At 37.5% G+C, this 15,913-nt stretch overlaps 1 protein-coding gene across 1 annotated transcript in view; it reads right to left on the bottom strand.

Annotated features, from left to right (window-relative positions):
• LOC102871799 (chromosome unknown open reading frame, human CXorf23) overlaps positions 1-15,913 on the bottom strand; it is a 122,324-nt gene that overhangs the window by 63,793 nt on the left and 42,618 nt on the right. Inside the window, exon 9 of the mRNA XM_006893825.1 lies at positions 15,463-15,618. Coding sequence (XP_006893887.1) covers positions 15,463-15,618 — 156 coding nt within the window. The remainder of the gene's footprint in view (positions 1-15,462; positions 15,619-15,913) is intronic.

Raw genomic sequence — 15,913 nt, 5'->3', positions numbered from 1 at the left:
TAATATGAAATGTATGAATTATATAGGCCTTGATCTTAAGAAACTTAACAAAACTTCAAGTTATAAGCCAAAATGTCTTCAGAAAAAAACCTTGATATAAAATCTGCTACCATAAGGCCACTGTTACAGGTTCTTTCATGTGCATACATTATACAATTCAGACACTTCTATTTTTGATATATAAGCAAAACTTTTAACCTTTTCTATGCCTGGATATAACACAGTTTATGTCCTCCTTAAGAATCTATGCTTGGAGGAAAATAATGCACCAGCAAATAATGCCCTTTAAATGATTCTTTTGAGACTTTTGCAAAAACCAAACCAAACCAATTATAGTTAATACAACTTTTAAAGTCAATACTTTAATTTAAAAGCAACTGTTACATGTAAAAAGGTTGCAGCATTCAGTATTAATGTCGTGGTGTCAATTTTAATTCCTGACAAAGTGAGATGTTTCCCAAGATCTTCCTGTGGTGTCATCTCCACTTGTAAAAATTCCAGTTTAGATTTCTGTGGCCATATTTTTATATTTCTATTGAGAGAAAATAAAAAAATAAAAGCTTCACAAGCGAGTCAGTTACACTACTGAGGTAGTTTTGTTTGCAATATAATCTTAAAAATATTTTCACTTATATACTTGTCACCACAAAGGCATGTGAAACTTCAAAGACACAAGGAACAAAAGAAGACATCAAAGCAGGTAGCAAATGACAAGTCAGTAGAACAAGGAAAACGAGTTAGATACACTGGTGGTAGCAAGCTGATGGAAACACTGTTCTGCTACTTAGGTGGGCTTCAATGGGTATATTCTCTTAAACCTTGGCTCTGCAAGTATGAAGCCTGACTCAACGTAGACCTGCAACCTAGTAGCTGATTTATAACTGGATAACTATTGTTTTGTCTTTTTCACAATATTGGTATCTTTAATTATAGACTATTTGAACTTTTCTAGCTTAACTTCTGAAGGGATATTTCTTACTTTGATGGTTACTTATAAAAGGAAAAAGATGCCATTAGTAAGATTCCAAGAAATATAGGAAAAGGATTCACAGGAACATTAAGACTGACTAAAGAGTAAGGAATAGATATAGAATAGGTATAGATTCTATACTGTGATACTATGTTATTCCAGTATTAAAATATTAAATAACCAACCAGTATTAAAATATTAAATAACCAACCAAAACTAGATATAAGACCATGTAACTAATAGAAGAACAAATATAATAGAAAGTCATCTTTTTTCAGCAACATTAAAAAATTTTAAATGCATATATCCTTACCTTTTACTAGGATCTTAGATTAATTAAAACTGAAAGAAATTTGAAAATAGATTTACTTTTTTGCATTTATATTTGTACAAAATGCTTAATTATAAAGAAAATCATTGCTGAGAGAAAAGTGGGGTTTTTTCTATTATGGTTAAAGAAATACTCAAAAGACAGGTATATGTATTTTGCTAACATCTTTTTAAAAAGAGGTAAACTTCTTTATATTCTATTTCTTTAAAATACAAAAAATGATATATTTCTTTTCAAATAAAGTATATTGTACTTATGAACATTAAAAATTTATTCCAGTTATAACTCTTTTAAAAATGTCAACTAAGATATATTAATTGAAATGTGATTATTTTTAATCACTTTAATCCTTAATATGCTTATTCTGCATTATCTCTCCAATCAATCTCCTTAACCTTTCAAGTTATTTGGAAGACTATCTTAACCCGAATGCTGAACTCAACAGATAAATGAGTACCACTCTAGTCTAGGTTTTGTCCTAACTTAAAGACTGGATTGTTATTGAGTCTATTACGACTAATAGTGACTCTGTGAACAACAGATCTGAACCCTGTTCTACCCTGTAACATCTTCATACTTCCTGAGACACTAGAGCCCACTGCTGCAATCACTGTTTCAGTCCACCTGGTTGAGGGTCTTCCTTTCCTTCACAGAGCCTCCACCCTTCCAAGTATCATGTCTTTCTCCAAGGAATAGACCCTCCTACAGCACGCCTGAAGTATATGAGGTGACGCTTTCATCATTCTTGCCTCTAAGAGCACTCTGGCTGTACCCTCTTCAAGACTGTTTTTTTTGCCATCCATGGGATGTTCATTGTTCTTCTCCACCACAACTCAAAGGAACCAACTGTTCTTCTGTGATCCTTATTCCTCATCTAGCTCTCAGATGCACAGCAAGTGATCAGAAAGACCATGGCCTAAATCAGAAACACATTAGTCCTCAAACTAGCATCATTATTCCTCAATAATTTAGAGAGGTACCTAAATGAAAATTTTCCCAGTCTCCTGATATCCTGCTTGCTGGTACCAAAGGTGTTAACTGTGGATCCAAGTAAGATGAAGTTGTTGCTAGTTTCAATCTCTTCTCCATCCATCATGATGTTGCCTATCAGTCCAGTGGTAAGAATCTTTGTTTTCTTGACATGGAGATGCAATCCATATTGAAGGCTTTATTCTTTGATCTTCTGCAACAAGTGCCGTTATTGTACTAGAGATGTTCCTTTGTCAGTTGGTCTTCCTCTATGTACTTCTGTAACCCTAGGCCCTGTTTGCTTACTGTTAACTAGATGAGATTCTTGAAGTACTACTTTCTCCTTCAAAGAAAACCTCACAAAAAATTCTGAATATTCTATCCAGCTTTCAGGGATCTCTAGTCTCAAAAAGCTGGTAATTTAGTAGGGGTTAGAATGGTAAACAAATAGAGACCAAATGAAGTATGGGTAACCAGGGGCTTTGGTTAAGGCTTTACAGGAAGTCCTAAAGGCAAAGTATAATTTAATTAAAAAAAATGAGGATCAAGAAGCTATTTCTAGCCAAGAAAATAATAGGGACAAAGCCCAAATACATAAAAGTACACGTGGTGCTCCAAGATACAGTGCACTCATGGGAAAACATGGACAGAAAGGTAGTTTAGGTCTGTAGCTGACAAACAAGTCTAGTTAATTCCATACATGTAACACCCCACCCCCAGCCTCTCCTCACCTCTCTGTTCCTCCCTCCCCACCTTGGATCCTCATTCTATAGTAATGGTTTTTATACAGTATTTGTTCTTATAGGACTGTATTAGTTCACTTAGAATAATGCTCTTCAGTCCCTCCCAAGTTAGTAATAATTTACAAAGTTATTGCTCCTGTAATCATTTACAAAGTTATTGCTCCTGCATGCTGCATAGTGTGTGTGAATGTACCATAATTTCTCAAGCCATTCATTTGTGGTTGGACATCTGGGCTGTTCCCATGTTCTTGCGATAGTGAATAATGCTGCTATGAACATTAGTATACAAGTTTCTGTTTGAACCACAATTCTCTTTTTTTTTTTAGGGTATATCCCAAGCAATGGAATAGCTGGGTCATTAAGAATTTCTATGTTCAGCTTTTTGAGTGAACACCAAACTGCCTTCTAGAGAATGGTTGAACCATTTTACAATTGCACCAACAGTGTGTAAGAGTTCTTACATCTCCACATCCTCTCCAACATTTATTACTTGCTGTCCTGTTAAACTTTGACACTGCTACTGGAGTGAGATGCTATCTCATCATGTTTTTGATTTACATCTCTCTTACTGCCAGTAATTTGGAGCTAACACAGTTCCATAAAGACAAATACTTTATAAGAATATTATTGTAAAAGTAGATAACTAGTGAAACATGCATAAGGATCTAATGGGGGGAGGGTGGGAGCACACGGTTGAGGATGGATGGGGAAGTAATCATAGGGTCACACAAATTGATGGATGGAGAGAGGGTGGGTTAAGAAAATGGGAAAGATCCAGCTGAAATTTGTAATTTGGAATTTGTAATAATTTGTAAAAATTTTTAATAATGGAATTTGTAAGTAAACCAGCTAAAAGAAAAAGAAGGGGAAAAAAAGACATGTTACATTGAGGAAAATGGTTGACAAGGACCTCTCCTAAGTGCTAAAGAGCAATGATGCCAGTTTTTAATTATTTTTTTCTGGAAATTATCTTTTTATTCAAGGTTATCTGAAACATGTTGATAAATTTTATAATTTTTATATGCCTAACTGTAATTGGTGAATTATCAAAATTATAATCTCACCCTGAGAAACAAAAGCTTCAAACATACTGAAAGACTGATTAAACTCTCATATTTACAGTGGGGGGCAAAAACAAATTAGCAAGAAAACATACCACTCCTCATAGGAAAACTGGCAAAGAATACAAACAAGGAAATTGAGGGAAGAAAAAAAAACAACCCGAAAAACAACCAACCACGAAACAACCCAGGTAACAGACAGAGTAGGAAAATACTCAATGCCATTAATAATAAAAAAGAAATATATAGTAGAGGATTAATAGAAATCACAATTACAGGGAGGAAGTGAGAAAAATGTGATTAGATTTTGGCTATCTGAATTGTTATAAAACAAATTATACATGGATGAATGAAAAAATTAATTTGCTTTGTAAATTTAAACATAAATCTCAATATTTAGACAAAAGGAAAAAAAATCACTGAAGACTTGTAAGTTATCCAAATGTTATCAACAGAGGATAGATTAAATAAACTGGCAACAATCAAACTGGTATGTGTGCCCTTAGAGTTATGTGAAGACTTACCAAGGAGTTAGAGCAGACAAAAAATTGTGGGGAAATAATTTCCAGATTTTTAAATCTCTACTGTACACTTTGCAAAATTAACCCACCTGACCTATTGGTTAAGGTTCAACACTTATTTTCTTTTTCACACAAGAAAGATGCATCTGGCATTCTGAATCTTACTATTCTGCATTGACCCAGTGGTGTCTCAGAAAGGTACGGTTTGACATACTGATGAGACTGTCAAGAAAGAAAACTAGTAATCAATATACATTTTGCAAGTCTAATGATTTCACATTCTTTCATTTAATAAAATTGAGTTTTTTATTAGCTAATAAAAGATAAGCTACCACTGACTGCTATAAATCCTTTCATTACATTTTTATAACCACATAAATTAATGTTTTTCAACACTTAGCTGTAGAATAAAGAGAATTAAAATAGGTACATATTATTATTCCACTAACAATAAGTATTATAATACATTAATTAATTAAAGGCTCTATTTCCAATAAAATCTAATTGTTCAACCAATATTTAACAAAGTGTACTTTTGCTATTTTGAGTAACTATATAGTGAACAGAGCCCAGAGGAAATATTTAAAACCTAAAGATTACTATTATTGCTACCCTTTCCCAACATATTCTATCACCACTAAAATAAATGTAATGTTCCCCCAAACAAAAATTCCTTCATTAAAGAGATTTTAGTGTGACAATGAATGGATATTTTAAAAAAGAAAGTGAACTGGGGGAGGGGAAAGGAAGAGGAAGGAGGAAAATGTACAAAAAGAATGAATGAAAATCCAACCTTCTGTAAACTTTTGTTAAAACCACAATTAAGCTAGTGGAAGCAAAGGAATGAGGATGTGCAGGGTAGGTGGGATTAATCATGGGGTTGAACAATTTGATGGGTGGGTGGGTGAAGGATATTGAAAAAACTTGTTCTTGAAAACAATATATTCAAATTTAAAAAATAAAACTAGCAAAAAAAAAATGCTAACAAAAACAAACCAAATGACAACAATAAAGCCTGGTCTGTCAATTTAAAAAAAAAAACAACAAACCAACAAAAAACCAAAACAAAACACCACCAAAATTAAAATTAAAAATATTATTTTTAAAGAAAGATATTTTAGTAAATGTACTGCTAAAGCAAGCATTCTACTGAATATATTTAAAAGATAATGTTTTTTACTTAAAGGTGTCAGGATTTGTAATATGGCAGAAATTATGTTATGTTGTTGTTTGGTGTCTGAGAATCAAGTAAAATTCATAGTGACCCTATGAATAACAGATCTGAACCCTGTCCCATTCTGTGACATCCTGACAATCTATGACACACTTGAGCCCATTACTATAATCACTGTGTCAGTACATCTGGGTTGAGAGTCTTCCTCTCTTTCACTGACCTCCCACCTTTCCTACCATGTTGCCCCTTCCAAGGAATAGCCTCTTCTAGCAACACGTTCAAAGTATGGGAGACAAAGCTTTGACATCTTTGCCTCCAAGGAGTACTGTGGCTGCACTTTCCACAAGACCACGCAAGAATGAGGTAAATATTTTTCAAAATTCTTTTAGCTAATGTGAGAAAAAAAATTCCAACTTATCTATAGAGTAATATACAGACATTAAAATGAGTGAACTGAATGACGTAGTGAATGAGTGACAAAAATAAGACTTCTTGAAATAGTTAAAGTTGAAAGAATTTGCAGGGTACGTTTTGAGCTTGCACATGGACATATTTCAGTTCTGGGGACACAGGAGGTATGTGAGAGCATCTTGGTGATTCATCTGACCATGGTTCCTGTTCTATCTTTGTACCCTATAGTGGAAAAGGTTTCTTTCAACCCCCAAACTCCACAGACTGGTCTTTAACCTCATTCATGCATTCTTTTTATGCCCTCTTAACCCCAGGCTGGGTTCTGGTAGGTCTCTACTTTACAGACACCTGAGAACTGTTAAAGAAGCTTTCGTGTTCAAGAATTCCTATTCCTGATCAAATGTACAACAGCTAACATTTTTCAGAGGCAATTTTCCCAAATGTTGTTTCATGAATTTTTATTGGGGTCCATGTTCTAGTATAGTCAAGATTTTCAAGAATTTCTGAAAACTTCCTATAATGAGCAGAAGGTATTTAACAGGGACAATTAAGTCTGACAGTAGAAAAAAAACCCTAGCTTTATGCCAGGAAATAAGAGGCTTTCTGCTCCACTTCCCTCATGTTCCACCTCAAGGACAGAATCCAATGGAAAGGAACCACAATAAAAGGATTCTGAGTGCAAGAGGAGAATTAGTATGGTGTGTGAGCTGACCAAGCAGGAATTTCAGTTCTATTTTTTTCTAAAATATTGCTTGGGAATCTCACTGCAATGCAGGTGCATCACAAGAACTTCAAGCCACAACTGATCTGTGTGTTTCAATACAGTAGAGCAGTGAGAAGTTCAGACAAACCCAAGTGTTACAAATCCAAAGAATACGCTATAATTCCACTATGGGTGTATCTTTAGTGACTGCTTTTGAATCACGTAAGAGACAAACCAGCAGGAGAAATGGTGTTAAGATAGATGCCAACGCAAATGGAGATCTACAAGGATCCAGAAAGCAAAAAATGAAGAGACCAGGACCTTGCCTTCAGAACTAATAGAGAAAACATTTCCCTACAGCCAGCACCCTGAATTGGAAGTCTAACATCCTAAGTTGTTGTTGTTATGTGCACTCGAGTCGCTTGCGACTCATAGTGACCCTATGTACAACAGCCCTAAACCCTGCTCTATCCTGTGCCAATCTCATTGCCTCTGACACACCCATCCCAATTACCCCAGTCACTGAATCAATCCACCTCATAGAGGGTCTTCCCCTCCTGCGCTATCCCTCCACTCTGCCCAGCATGATGTCCCTCTGCAAAGACCTGTCTCTCCTTACAACATGTCCAAAGTATGTTAGGCGAAGCCCCAGAATCCTTGCCTCCAAGGAGCAGCCTGGTTTAACCCTCTCTAGGATGAATCTATTTGTTTTCTTGGCAGTCCATGGTACATTCAGTACTCTTCTCCAGCACCACAGCTCAAAGGTGTCAATTCTCCTATCCTCCCTGTTCATTGTCCAACTCTCTGATGCATAACAAGTGATTGCAAAAACCATGGCCTGTATCAGGCGCACCTTAGTCTCCAGAGAGACACCATTGCTCTTGAGTACTTTAGAGAGGTCCCTAACCACAGACTTTCCCATCGCAATACGTTTTTTGATTTCCTGGCTACTGGTGCCAAGAGTGTTGACCGTGGAGCCGAGCAAACTGAAGCTGTGAAAACTCTCAATCTCTTCGCCATCCATCCTGATGCTACTGATTGGTCCAGTAGTCAGAACTTTTGTCTTCTGGACATTGAGCCTCAGTCCATATTGAAGGCTGCAGTCCTTGACCCTCTCTGCAGTAAGTAACATCCTAAGAGGTAAGAAAATATATTTGTTTGTTAAAGCCCCATTTTCTTTCTAGAAGAATTCAAGATACTAAAGAGCTGAACAGAATATTTCAAAAGGCAATGCAGGATGACAAAGTAAAATATTACAATGAAATGTGCACGGAGCTGGAGTCCAAAAATCAAAAGGGCTGAACTCACTCAGCATTTCTTAAGGTCAAGGAACTGAAGAACAAATTCAAATCTCGAGTTGCTATAATCAAGGATGCTTTAGGCAGAATATTAAACTATCCAGGAAGTATTAAAAGAAGATGGAAAGAATATAGAGTCACTGTATCGAAAGGAATTACTAGACACAGAAGAATTTCATGAAACAACATATGAGCAAAAGCCTATGGTGATTAAGGAAGTTCAAAATAAGGCCCCGGGAATAGATGGTATACCAACTGACATATTTCAGCTAACAGATGCTGCCCTGGCCACTTGGCCAACTAACTGGAAGAGATCTATATTTGCTCCCATTCCAAAGAAGGGTGACCCAACAGAGCGTGGGAATTATAGAACAATATCATTGATTTCACATGCAAGCAAGATTCTACTGAAGATTATCCAAAAACGACTGGAACAGCAGCATATCAGCAGAGAACGACCAGAAGTCCAGGCTGGGTTTAGAAGGATTCGTGGTACTGGTACTAGGGATATTGTAGCTAATCTTAGATGGATCCTAGCTGAAAGCAGGGAATACCAGAAGAATGTCTATCTATGTTGCATTGATTGTGCAAAGGCGTTTGACTATGTGGATCATAACAAACTGTGGCTGACTCTGAGAAGAATGGGAATCCCAGAACACTTGATCGTGCTAACGTGAAACCTATACTTGGACCAGGAGGCAGTCGTAGGAACAGAGCAAGGGAACACTGCATGGTTCAAAGTTGGGAAGGGTGTATGCCAGGGATGTGTTCTGTGTCCATACCTTTTCAACCTGTATGCAGAATGGATTATCCGGGAAGCTGGGCTCTACGAAGAGAAATGCGGCATCAGGATCGGTGGAAGATCTATCAACAATCTGCCTTATGCAGATGACACAACCCTGCTTGCTAAAACTGAGAAGGACCTGAAGCACTTGCTGCAGAGGGTCAAGGACTGCAGCCTTCAATATGGATAGAGGCTCAATGTCAAGAAGACAAAGATTCTCACCACTGAACCAATTGGCAGCATCAGGATGGATGGCGAAGAGATTGAGATTGTTCACGGCTTTAGTCTGCTTGGCTCCACAATCAACACTCTTGGCAGCCGCAGCCAGGAAATTAAAAGATGTATTGTCATGGGAAAGTCTGCTGTTAGGGACCTCTCCAAAGTACTGAAGAGCAATGGTGTCTCTCTCGAGACCAAGGTCCGTCTGATACAGACTATGGTCTTTGCAATCTCTTGTTATGCATCAGAGAGCTGGAAAATGACTAGGGAGGATATAAGGAGAGTTGATGCCTTTGAGCTGTGGTGCTGCAGAAGAGTATTGAGGGTACCATGGACTGCTAGGAAAACAAAAAGATTTGTCCTGGAAGGGGTTAAATTGGGTGGCTCCTTGGAGGCAAGGATTCTCAGGCTTTGTCTGACATATTTTGGTCATGTTGTAAGGAGAGACCAGTCCTTGGAGAGGGACATCATTCTTGGGAGGGTGGAGGGACAGCGCAGGAGGGGAAGGCCCTCTATGAGGTGGATTGATTCAGTGACTGGCGTAATTGGGATGGGTGTATCAGAGACATTGAGATTGGCACAGGACAGAGCAGAGTTTAGGGCTGTTGTACATAGGGTCGTTATGAGTCGCAAGCGACAACGGCACATAACAACAACAATACAAAGCCACCAACTTGTGGTATTTCTGTTACGTCAGCACTGGATAATTAAGGCTTGAAGCTTGAGAAGTTTCAGTATTTAGTATTGCCAAACGACTAGGCTCTAACAGGGTAAAAGTCAAAGCAGTGCATAGACGCTGCTAGATTAAGGTTTCTCTCTAGGGCAGGACCTTCAAAGTTCTGATATTCAAGTTTTTGCTGAAAACTTATGTAATCAATACCCTTTAGAGCAACAGTGTTCTTAGTTTGAGATAAGGTATCATCAGAAGAACCCAAAGACTAGAGGCCTTCACCATTTTTATTTAGGGCATGAAGGCGGATATAAAATAGAACAATATGTCAAGGACATAAATTATACATATGGAATGGAGTTCTGCAGTAACCCAGGTTAGACTGAGACAGTTTACAGGCCCAGATCATCTTAGGCAGCTGAGACCCTATGACATAAACAGAGCAGCTGCATTGTCTCAATCCCTTTCCCTAAAGTTCTGAAGAGCGTGGAGCTCAACTTTTAAGTTGGCTGCTAACAGCAGATTACCTGATCTAATGCTGAATGAAGAGTTGGGCCTTGTTCAAAACCATGTCTATAAAAAGCCTGACTTAAAGCCCACGTTAAAGTGGTTATAGCACAAAGTTAGATGAAATAATACCCAGAAGGGTAGTCATAAGAAAAAAGTGGTTGGCACTTGAAGAATAGCAGCACTAACTATTTCAAAGGGAACTCTGGAGGCATAGTCTGAAGAAAGTTGAACTGCTAACCCAAAGATGGTGCTTTTCTTAATGAGAACTGCAAGAGAAAGATGAGCAAAGAGATCTGCAAGAGAAATATGGTCTCTTTCTGTGTGATTTACAGCCTCAGAAAACCCACTGGAGGGCCATCAATGAGGGTTGGGTTGGTTTTTTTTAATAACTTTAAAAAATTCAGTGTCACCTCACCAAAGATGACATTCAGATGGCCAGCAAACACATGAAGAAATATTCAAAATCCCTAGCTCTGAGAAAGATGCAAATCAAAACAACTATGAGATATCATCTCACTCCAGTAAGCACAGCAAAATTTAACAGAGCAGCAAACAACAAATGCTGGCAAGGTTGTGGAGAAACTGGAACCCTTATTCACTGTTGGTGGGAGTGTAAAATGGTGCAACCACTGTGGAAGGCGGTATGGCACTTTCTCAAAAAGTTGCAAATAGAAATACCATTTGATCCAGCAATTCCACTACTGAGAATATACCCTAAAGAAACCACAACTGCCACCCAAGCAGATATATGCTTACCCATATTTATTGCTGCTTTGTTCACAATAGCAAAAAGTTGGGAACAGCCTAAGTACTCACCAACAAATGAATGAATAGAGAAGTTGTAGTATAACCACACAAAGAAATATTATGCAGGACTGAAAAACAAAGAACTCATGAAGTATTATACAAAACGGGTGATCATGGACGACATGCTGAGTGAAATATCTGTCACAAAAAGACAAATACTGTATAATGCCACTGTTATAGAGATAAGAGGGGATAAATAATGTACACAGTGTTTAAACAGAAGAGGGAGAGAACTTTATAAAAGGAACATATGATTAGGTATTATTGACATGACAAGAGTCTAGAAAAAGAGCTGCATAGTAAAGTGGTCTGGGGAGAGGGGACACGATGACACATGCTGTGTAACAATGAAAGAACTTTTTTCCAAAGAAAAAAGTGAACTTGGGGAAAGGGAGGGACAGGGAGAAAAATGTGCAACAATGAATGAATGGAAATCCAAGTTCTTTATAAACTTTCATTAAAATATATAAACAAATTCAGTGTGTTGGGGCTACCTCTACAGTTTTTAGATGGCAGTGAAAGGCAACAGGAGGGTGGGTCTGTGACTGCACTGGACTCTAATGGTTGTTGTTATGTGCTGCTGAGTTGACTATAACTTACAGTGACCCTATGAATAATGACTATGAACCTTGCCCTGTCCTGAGCCAACCTCACCATCTCTGACACACCTGACCCACTGACAGTCACTGTTTCAATCCATCTCATCATGGTTCTTCCTCTTCTGCACTGACCCTTTATGCTTCCAAACATGATATCCTCTCAAAATCTTCTAATTATACTTGCTATACTTGGTGGTGGCTGTAGTTGAGTTGATTCACTTCTGGTGACTTCATGGACGCAGATGGTAACTGCTCCAGGGTTTTCAAGGCTGTCTCCAGGCCTGTCCTCCTCTGTGCCTCTGAGGTTTATATTGTCAACCTTGCTGCACTGCAATCCCAGAAGCGCATGGATCGAATCCACCAGATGCTCTGCTGGAGAAGGAAGGACAATCTTCTCCTGTACCAGTCAGATTTGATTTGACGATACACACATAATAATTATAATAATGGTGATGATGATAATAATAATAACAATAATATTTTAAAAGTTTATAAACTGTCAGCCTTCTAGCTACTAACTGTAAACTGCTACCCATGGATTCCTTGGTGAAGCTTCAGATGAAAATGGATGTAAATGGTATCTAACATCCAGTAAAGCATTTGAGAAACAATGTCCCTAATTAGGTCAGAAGAGCGTAGACCTCAGCTGTTACTCATAGAAGGGAATTCTGGGGGCCTAGTGATTATAGCTGCAGTGTTAAGCCATAGGTGGCACCTTTCTGGTGGTTTAAACCTATCGGCAGCAATGCAGGATAAAGATGGCCAACCTCCTCCCATATAACTTACTTTCTCTGAAAATTTACTGGAGTGTTAGTTTGACGGTAATGAGTTGAATTAGATTAGAAGAGTGTGGACTTCAACTGTTAAGTCAGGCGGTAACAGTAAGGTATCTGTTTGATGCTGAACTTATATGGAGTTGAATGTCACCCCACTGTTATTAGGTGTCGCTGAGCACAACTCATAACACACCTATGAAAAACACATCTGAACTCTGTTGTATCCTCAAAATCTGTGACATAATCGAACATATTACTGCAGTCATTGTGTCAATCCACCTGGTTAAGGGTCTTCCTCTTATGCTTACTCTCCACCTTTCTAAGAATGATGTTCTCCAATTAACACCTTCTCCTAGCAACATGCTCAAAGCATGTGAGGGGAAGTTTAATTATCTTTGCCTCCAAGGAGCACTCTGGCTGTATCTTCTCCAGGACATACCTGTCTGTTCTTTTGGCAGACCATGGGATATTCAGTATTCTTCTTCAACACAACAGCTCAAATGCATAATTAATTCTTCTTCTGTTATCCTTATTCACTGTCTAGCTCTTAGATGCATCACAAGTCGTTGAAAAGACCATGGCTTGACTCAGGTACCCCTTAATCCTCAAACTGACATCACTGCTCCTCAATAATTTTGAGAGGTCCCTTATTGCACACTTTCCCAGTACAATATGTCTCCGATCTCCTGAGTGCTGACACTAATGGTGTTGACTGTGAATCCAAGTAAGATGAATCTGTTAACACCTTCAGTCTTTTCTCTACCTATCATGATGTTGTCTATCAGAAAACCTGAAGAAGGGTCTGCTCTGAGTCAGTTCTGACTTGAAGGCAATGATTAAGAATATTGCATACAATATAAAAAAATAAAATAAAAAAGAATATTTCATACAATATAAAAAAACTTAGGCCCTACATATCCTCAAAAAGTTGAACACAGAAGCGCCAGTTATTCCACTACTAGGAATATACCCCCCAAAAATTAGAACTGAAACACAAACGGAGATCTGTACAAAGTTTAGACCCTAAAAATATGGGACTCAAAGCTGCTTATGAAACAGTCCAGGCTACACCTTTTTGTCCCATGATGCAGAGCTAACAGAATAAAAGCAGACACCATCTACAGAGACCTGAGCCTGGCAAAAGGTCTATGCCCGTTTTCCTCCTAGAGCAGAAATCAATGATCAGCTTTCTGAGACATCTGTCACTGGGAACAAATGCCTAGAAGAACTATTGCAAAGAACCTCATCACAACCGCAGGGATGGGTGGAGCAGCTTGATGCAAGCCCTTGCACAGCCTGAAAGCAGAAGAGTATATGACAAGGCCTTTGTGTTGCCCATCTACTTTTGGAAACTAGTGAACATGGTTATCAAAAAAGGCATAAATTAAACTCTTTGCAGTCACTTTCTGCCTAGGAATTTGGTTTCATAGGTGTATGAGCTGCTTAAGTTTATAGTTTATGTAAGTAAGTAAGTAAGTAAGTAAATAAGTAAATAAATAAATAAATAAAAGCATATGAGAGGGGGAAATGACCCAATTACACTCTTTTGCTTTAAAAACGGGAATGGTTTTCATAAATCCAAGTGTGAAATTTGTACACAATGAAAGGAAAGGTAAAACCTCTTCTAAGGCAATCAATTAAAAGTGGGAGAGGGATGGTGACAGTTCATGGAGGAGTCCAGTGGTTAAGCACTTGGCTGCTAACTGAAAGGCTGACATTCTAAAAATACCAGCTGCTACAAACTACATGGGAAAGAGATGTGGCATTCAGTTTCTGTAAAGATTATAGTCTTGGAAACCCCACAGGGCCATTCTACTGTCCTACCAAAGATGGCAGCAAAGGACAAAGTTTGGGAAACGTAAATGAATTCTTCTATTTAACTCTAAAACTTATTATCAGTTGCTAAATTCATTAATGGTCCATCTTTCAAAAAAAATGTTACATTTTATTAAATGACTAAGCAAGTTTGATATAAAAGTGTGATGAGCATAAATAGTTAAAGGAACATCCATGGTGATAAAATGTATGAAATTATTGCCAACTGATAACATTATATATGTGTATTTTTTCCAAAATAAAACAGCCTGAATTTATTAACACAAATGAGTTAAAATATTACTCCTTTAACTGATATAATGCTATACTTATCATTTAAAATAGAATTATCACAAAAGTTGTTGTTGTTATGTGCCATCAAGTTGCCTGTGACTCATAGTGATCCTATGTATAATAGCTCTGAATCTTGACTATCCTGAGGCTGTCTCACTGCCTCTCAAACACCTAATCCCATTGCCCCATGTCAACCTATCTCATCCGGGGTCTTCCTCATCTGCACTGTCCTTCCACCCTTTTGAGTAAGGTGTCCTATATGAGATGGAGCTTCAAAATCCTAGCCTCCAAGTGCACTATCATATTTTGTTGTATTCACAAATGTTAACAAAGCTAATTTAAAAAAAATCAATCCAACGAAAATTATATACAATTAAAATTTTCATTTTTAGTAAGTCAATGAAATTTGTAATTATGTAACTTTTTAATATTGTTCACTATTTCTCGTACCTAGATAATTCACGCTTATGAAGCTAAAATATATCTGTTTAAAGTCTTTGCCTGAATTTCTATTTCAAAAATCAAACATACAATAGAAACTCTTAAGGAAAAAGTTTAAACAGCTCGCACATTCATAATATTTGAAGTATAACAGCTAAAAGACTCTTAAGGTTAAACTGCTTCACAACTCTATTACCCCTAACCCTAGAAGTTTTTATTTTCATTAAAACTGTATTTTTTTTAAAAAAAATACAGGTTTTTTATTAAGTCTAAATCAACTGAAAGATCTGATATATTTAATTAAAATTTCTAAAGTAGGAGTTCAAAAGTCACTCAGCATTTTTAAATTATCATAATCCAACCAACCTTGTCTTTCCTCAGCACTTTTTTGCGGAATTTATTAGTGATAAATCCCCTTGGACCAACAAATCGTAAACGCTGATATTTAGTTTGAATGTGCAAGCTCTTCTGTACTAGGCCTGATTTATAATGGGGCTGGATTCTGGCATCTCTAAAGTCGGTCTGTAAAGGAAAAAATAATTACATGTTAAAACTACACTTTTGCCCTGCAATTCCAGAGGTGTGCAGTTCAAATCCACCAGATGCTCTGCCGGAGAAGGAAGGACAATCTCCTCCAGTACCAGTCAGATCCAATTTGATGGTTGTTATTGTTATGTCCCGTCAAGTCATTTGCGACTCATAGCGACCCTATGTACAACAGCCCTAAACTGTGCTCTATCCTATGCCAATCGCATTGCCTCTGACACACCCATCCCGATTACCCCAGTCACTGAATCAATCCACCTCATAGAGGGTC

The sequence above is a fragment of the Elephantulus edwardii genome, unplaced genomic scaffold, assembly GCF_000299155.1.
Source record: "Elephantulus edwardii isolate Elephantulus edwardi_28Jun2011 unplaced genomic scaffold, EleEdw1.0 scaffold00131, whole genome shotgun sequence".
Taxonomy (NCBI): Eukaryota; Metazoa; Chordata; class Mammalia; order Macroscelidea; family Macroscelididae; genus Elephantulus; species Elephantulus edwardii.
The sequence above is the reverse complement of the archived record's forward strand: the minus strand, read 5'-3'. Positions and strand labels throughout refer to the sequence as shown.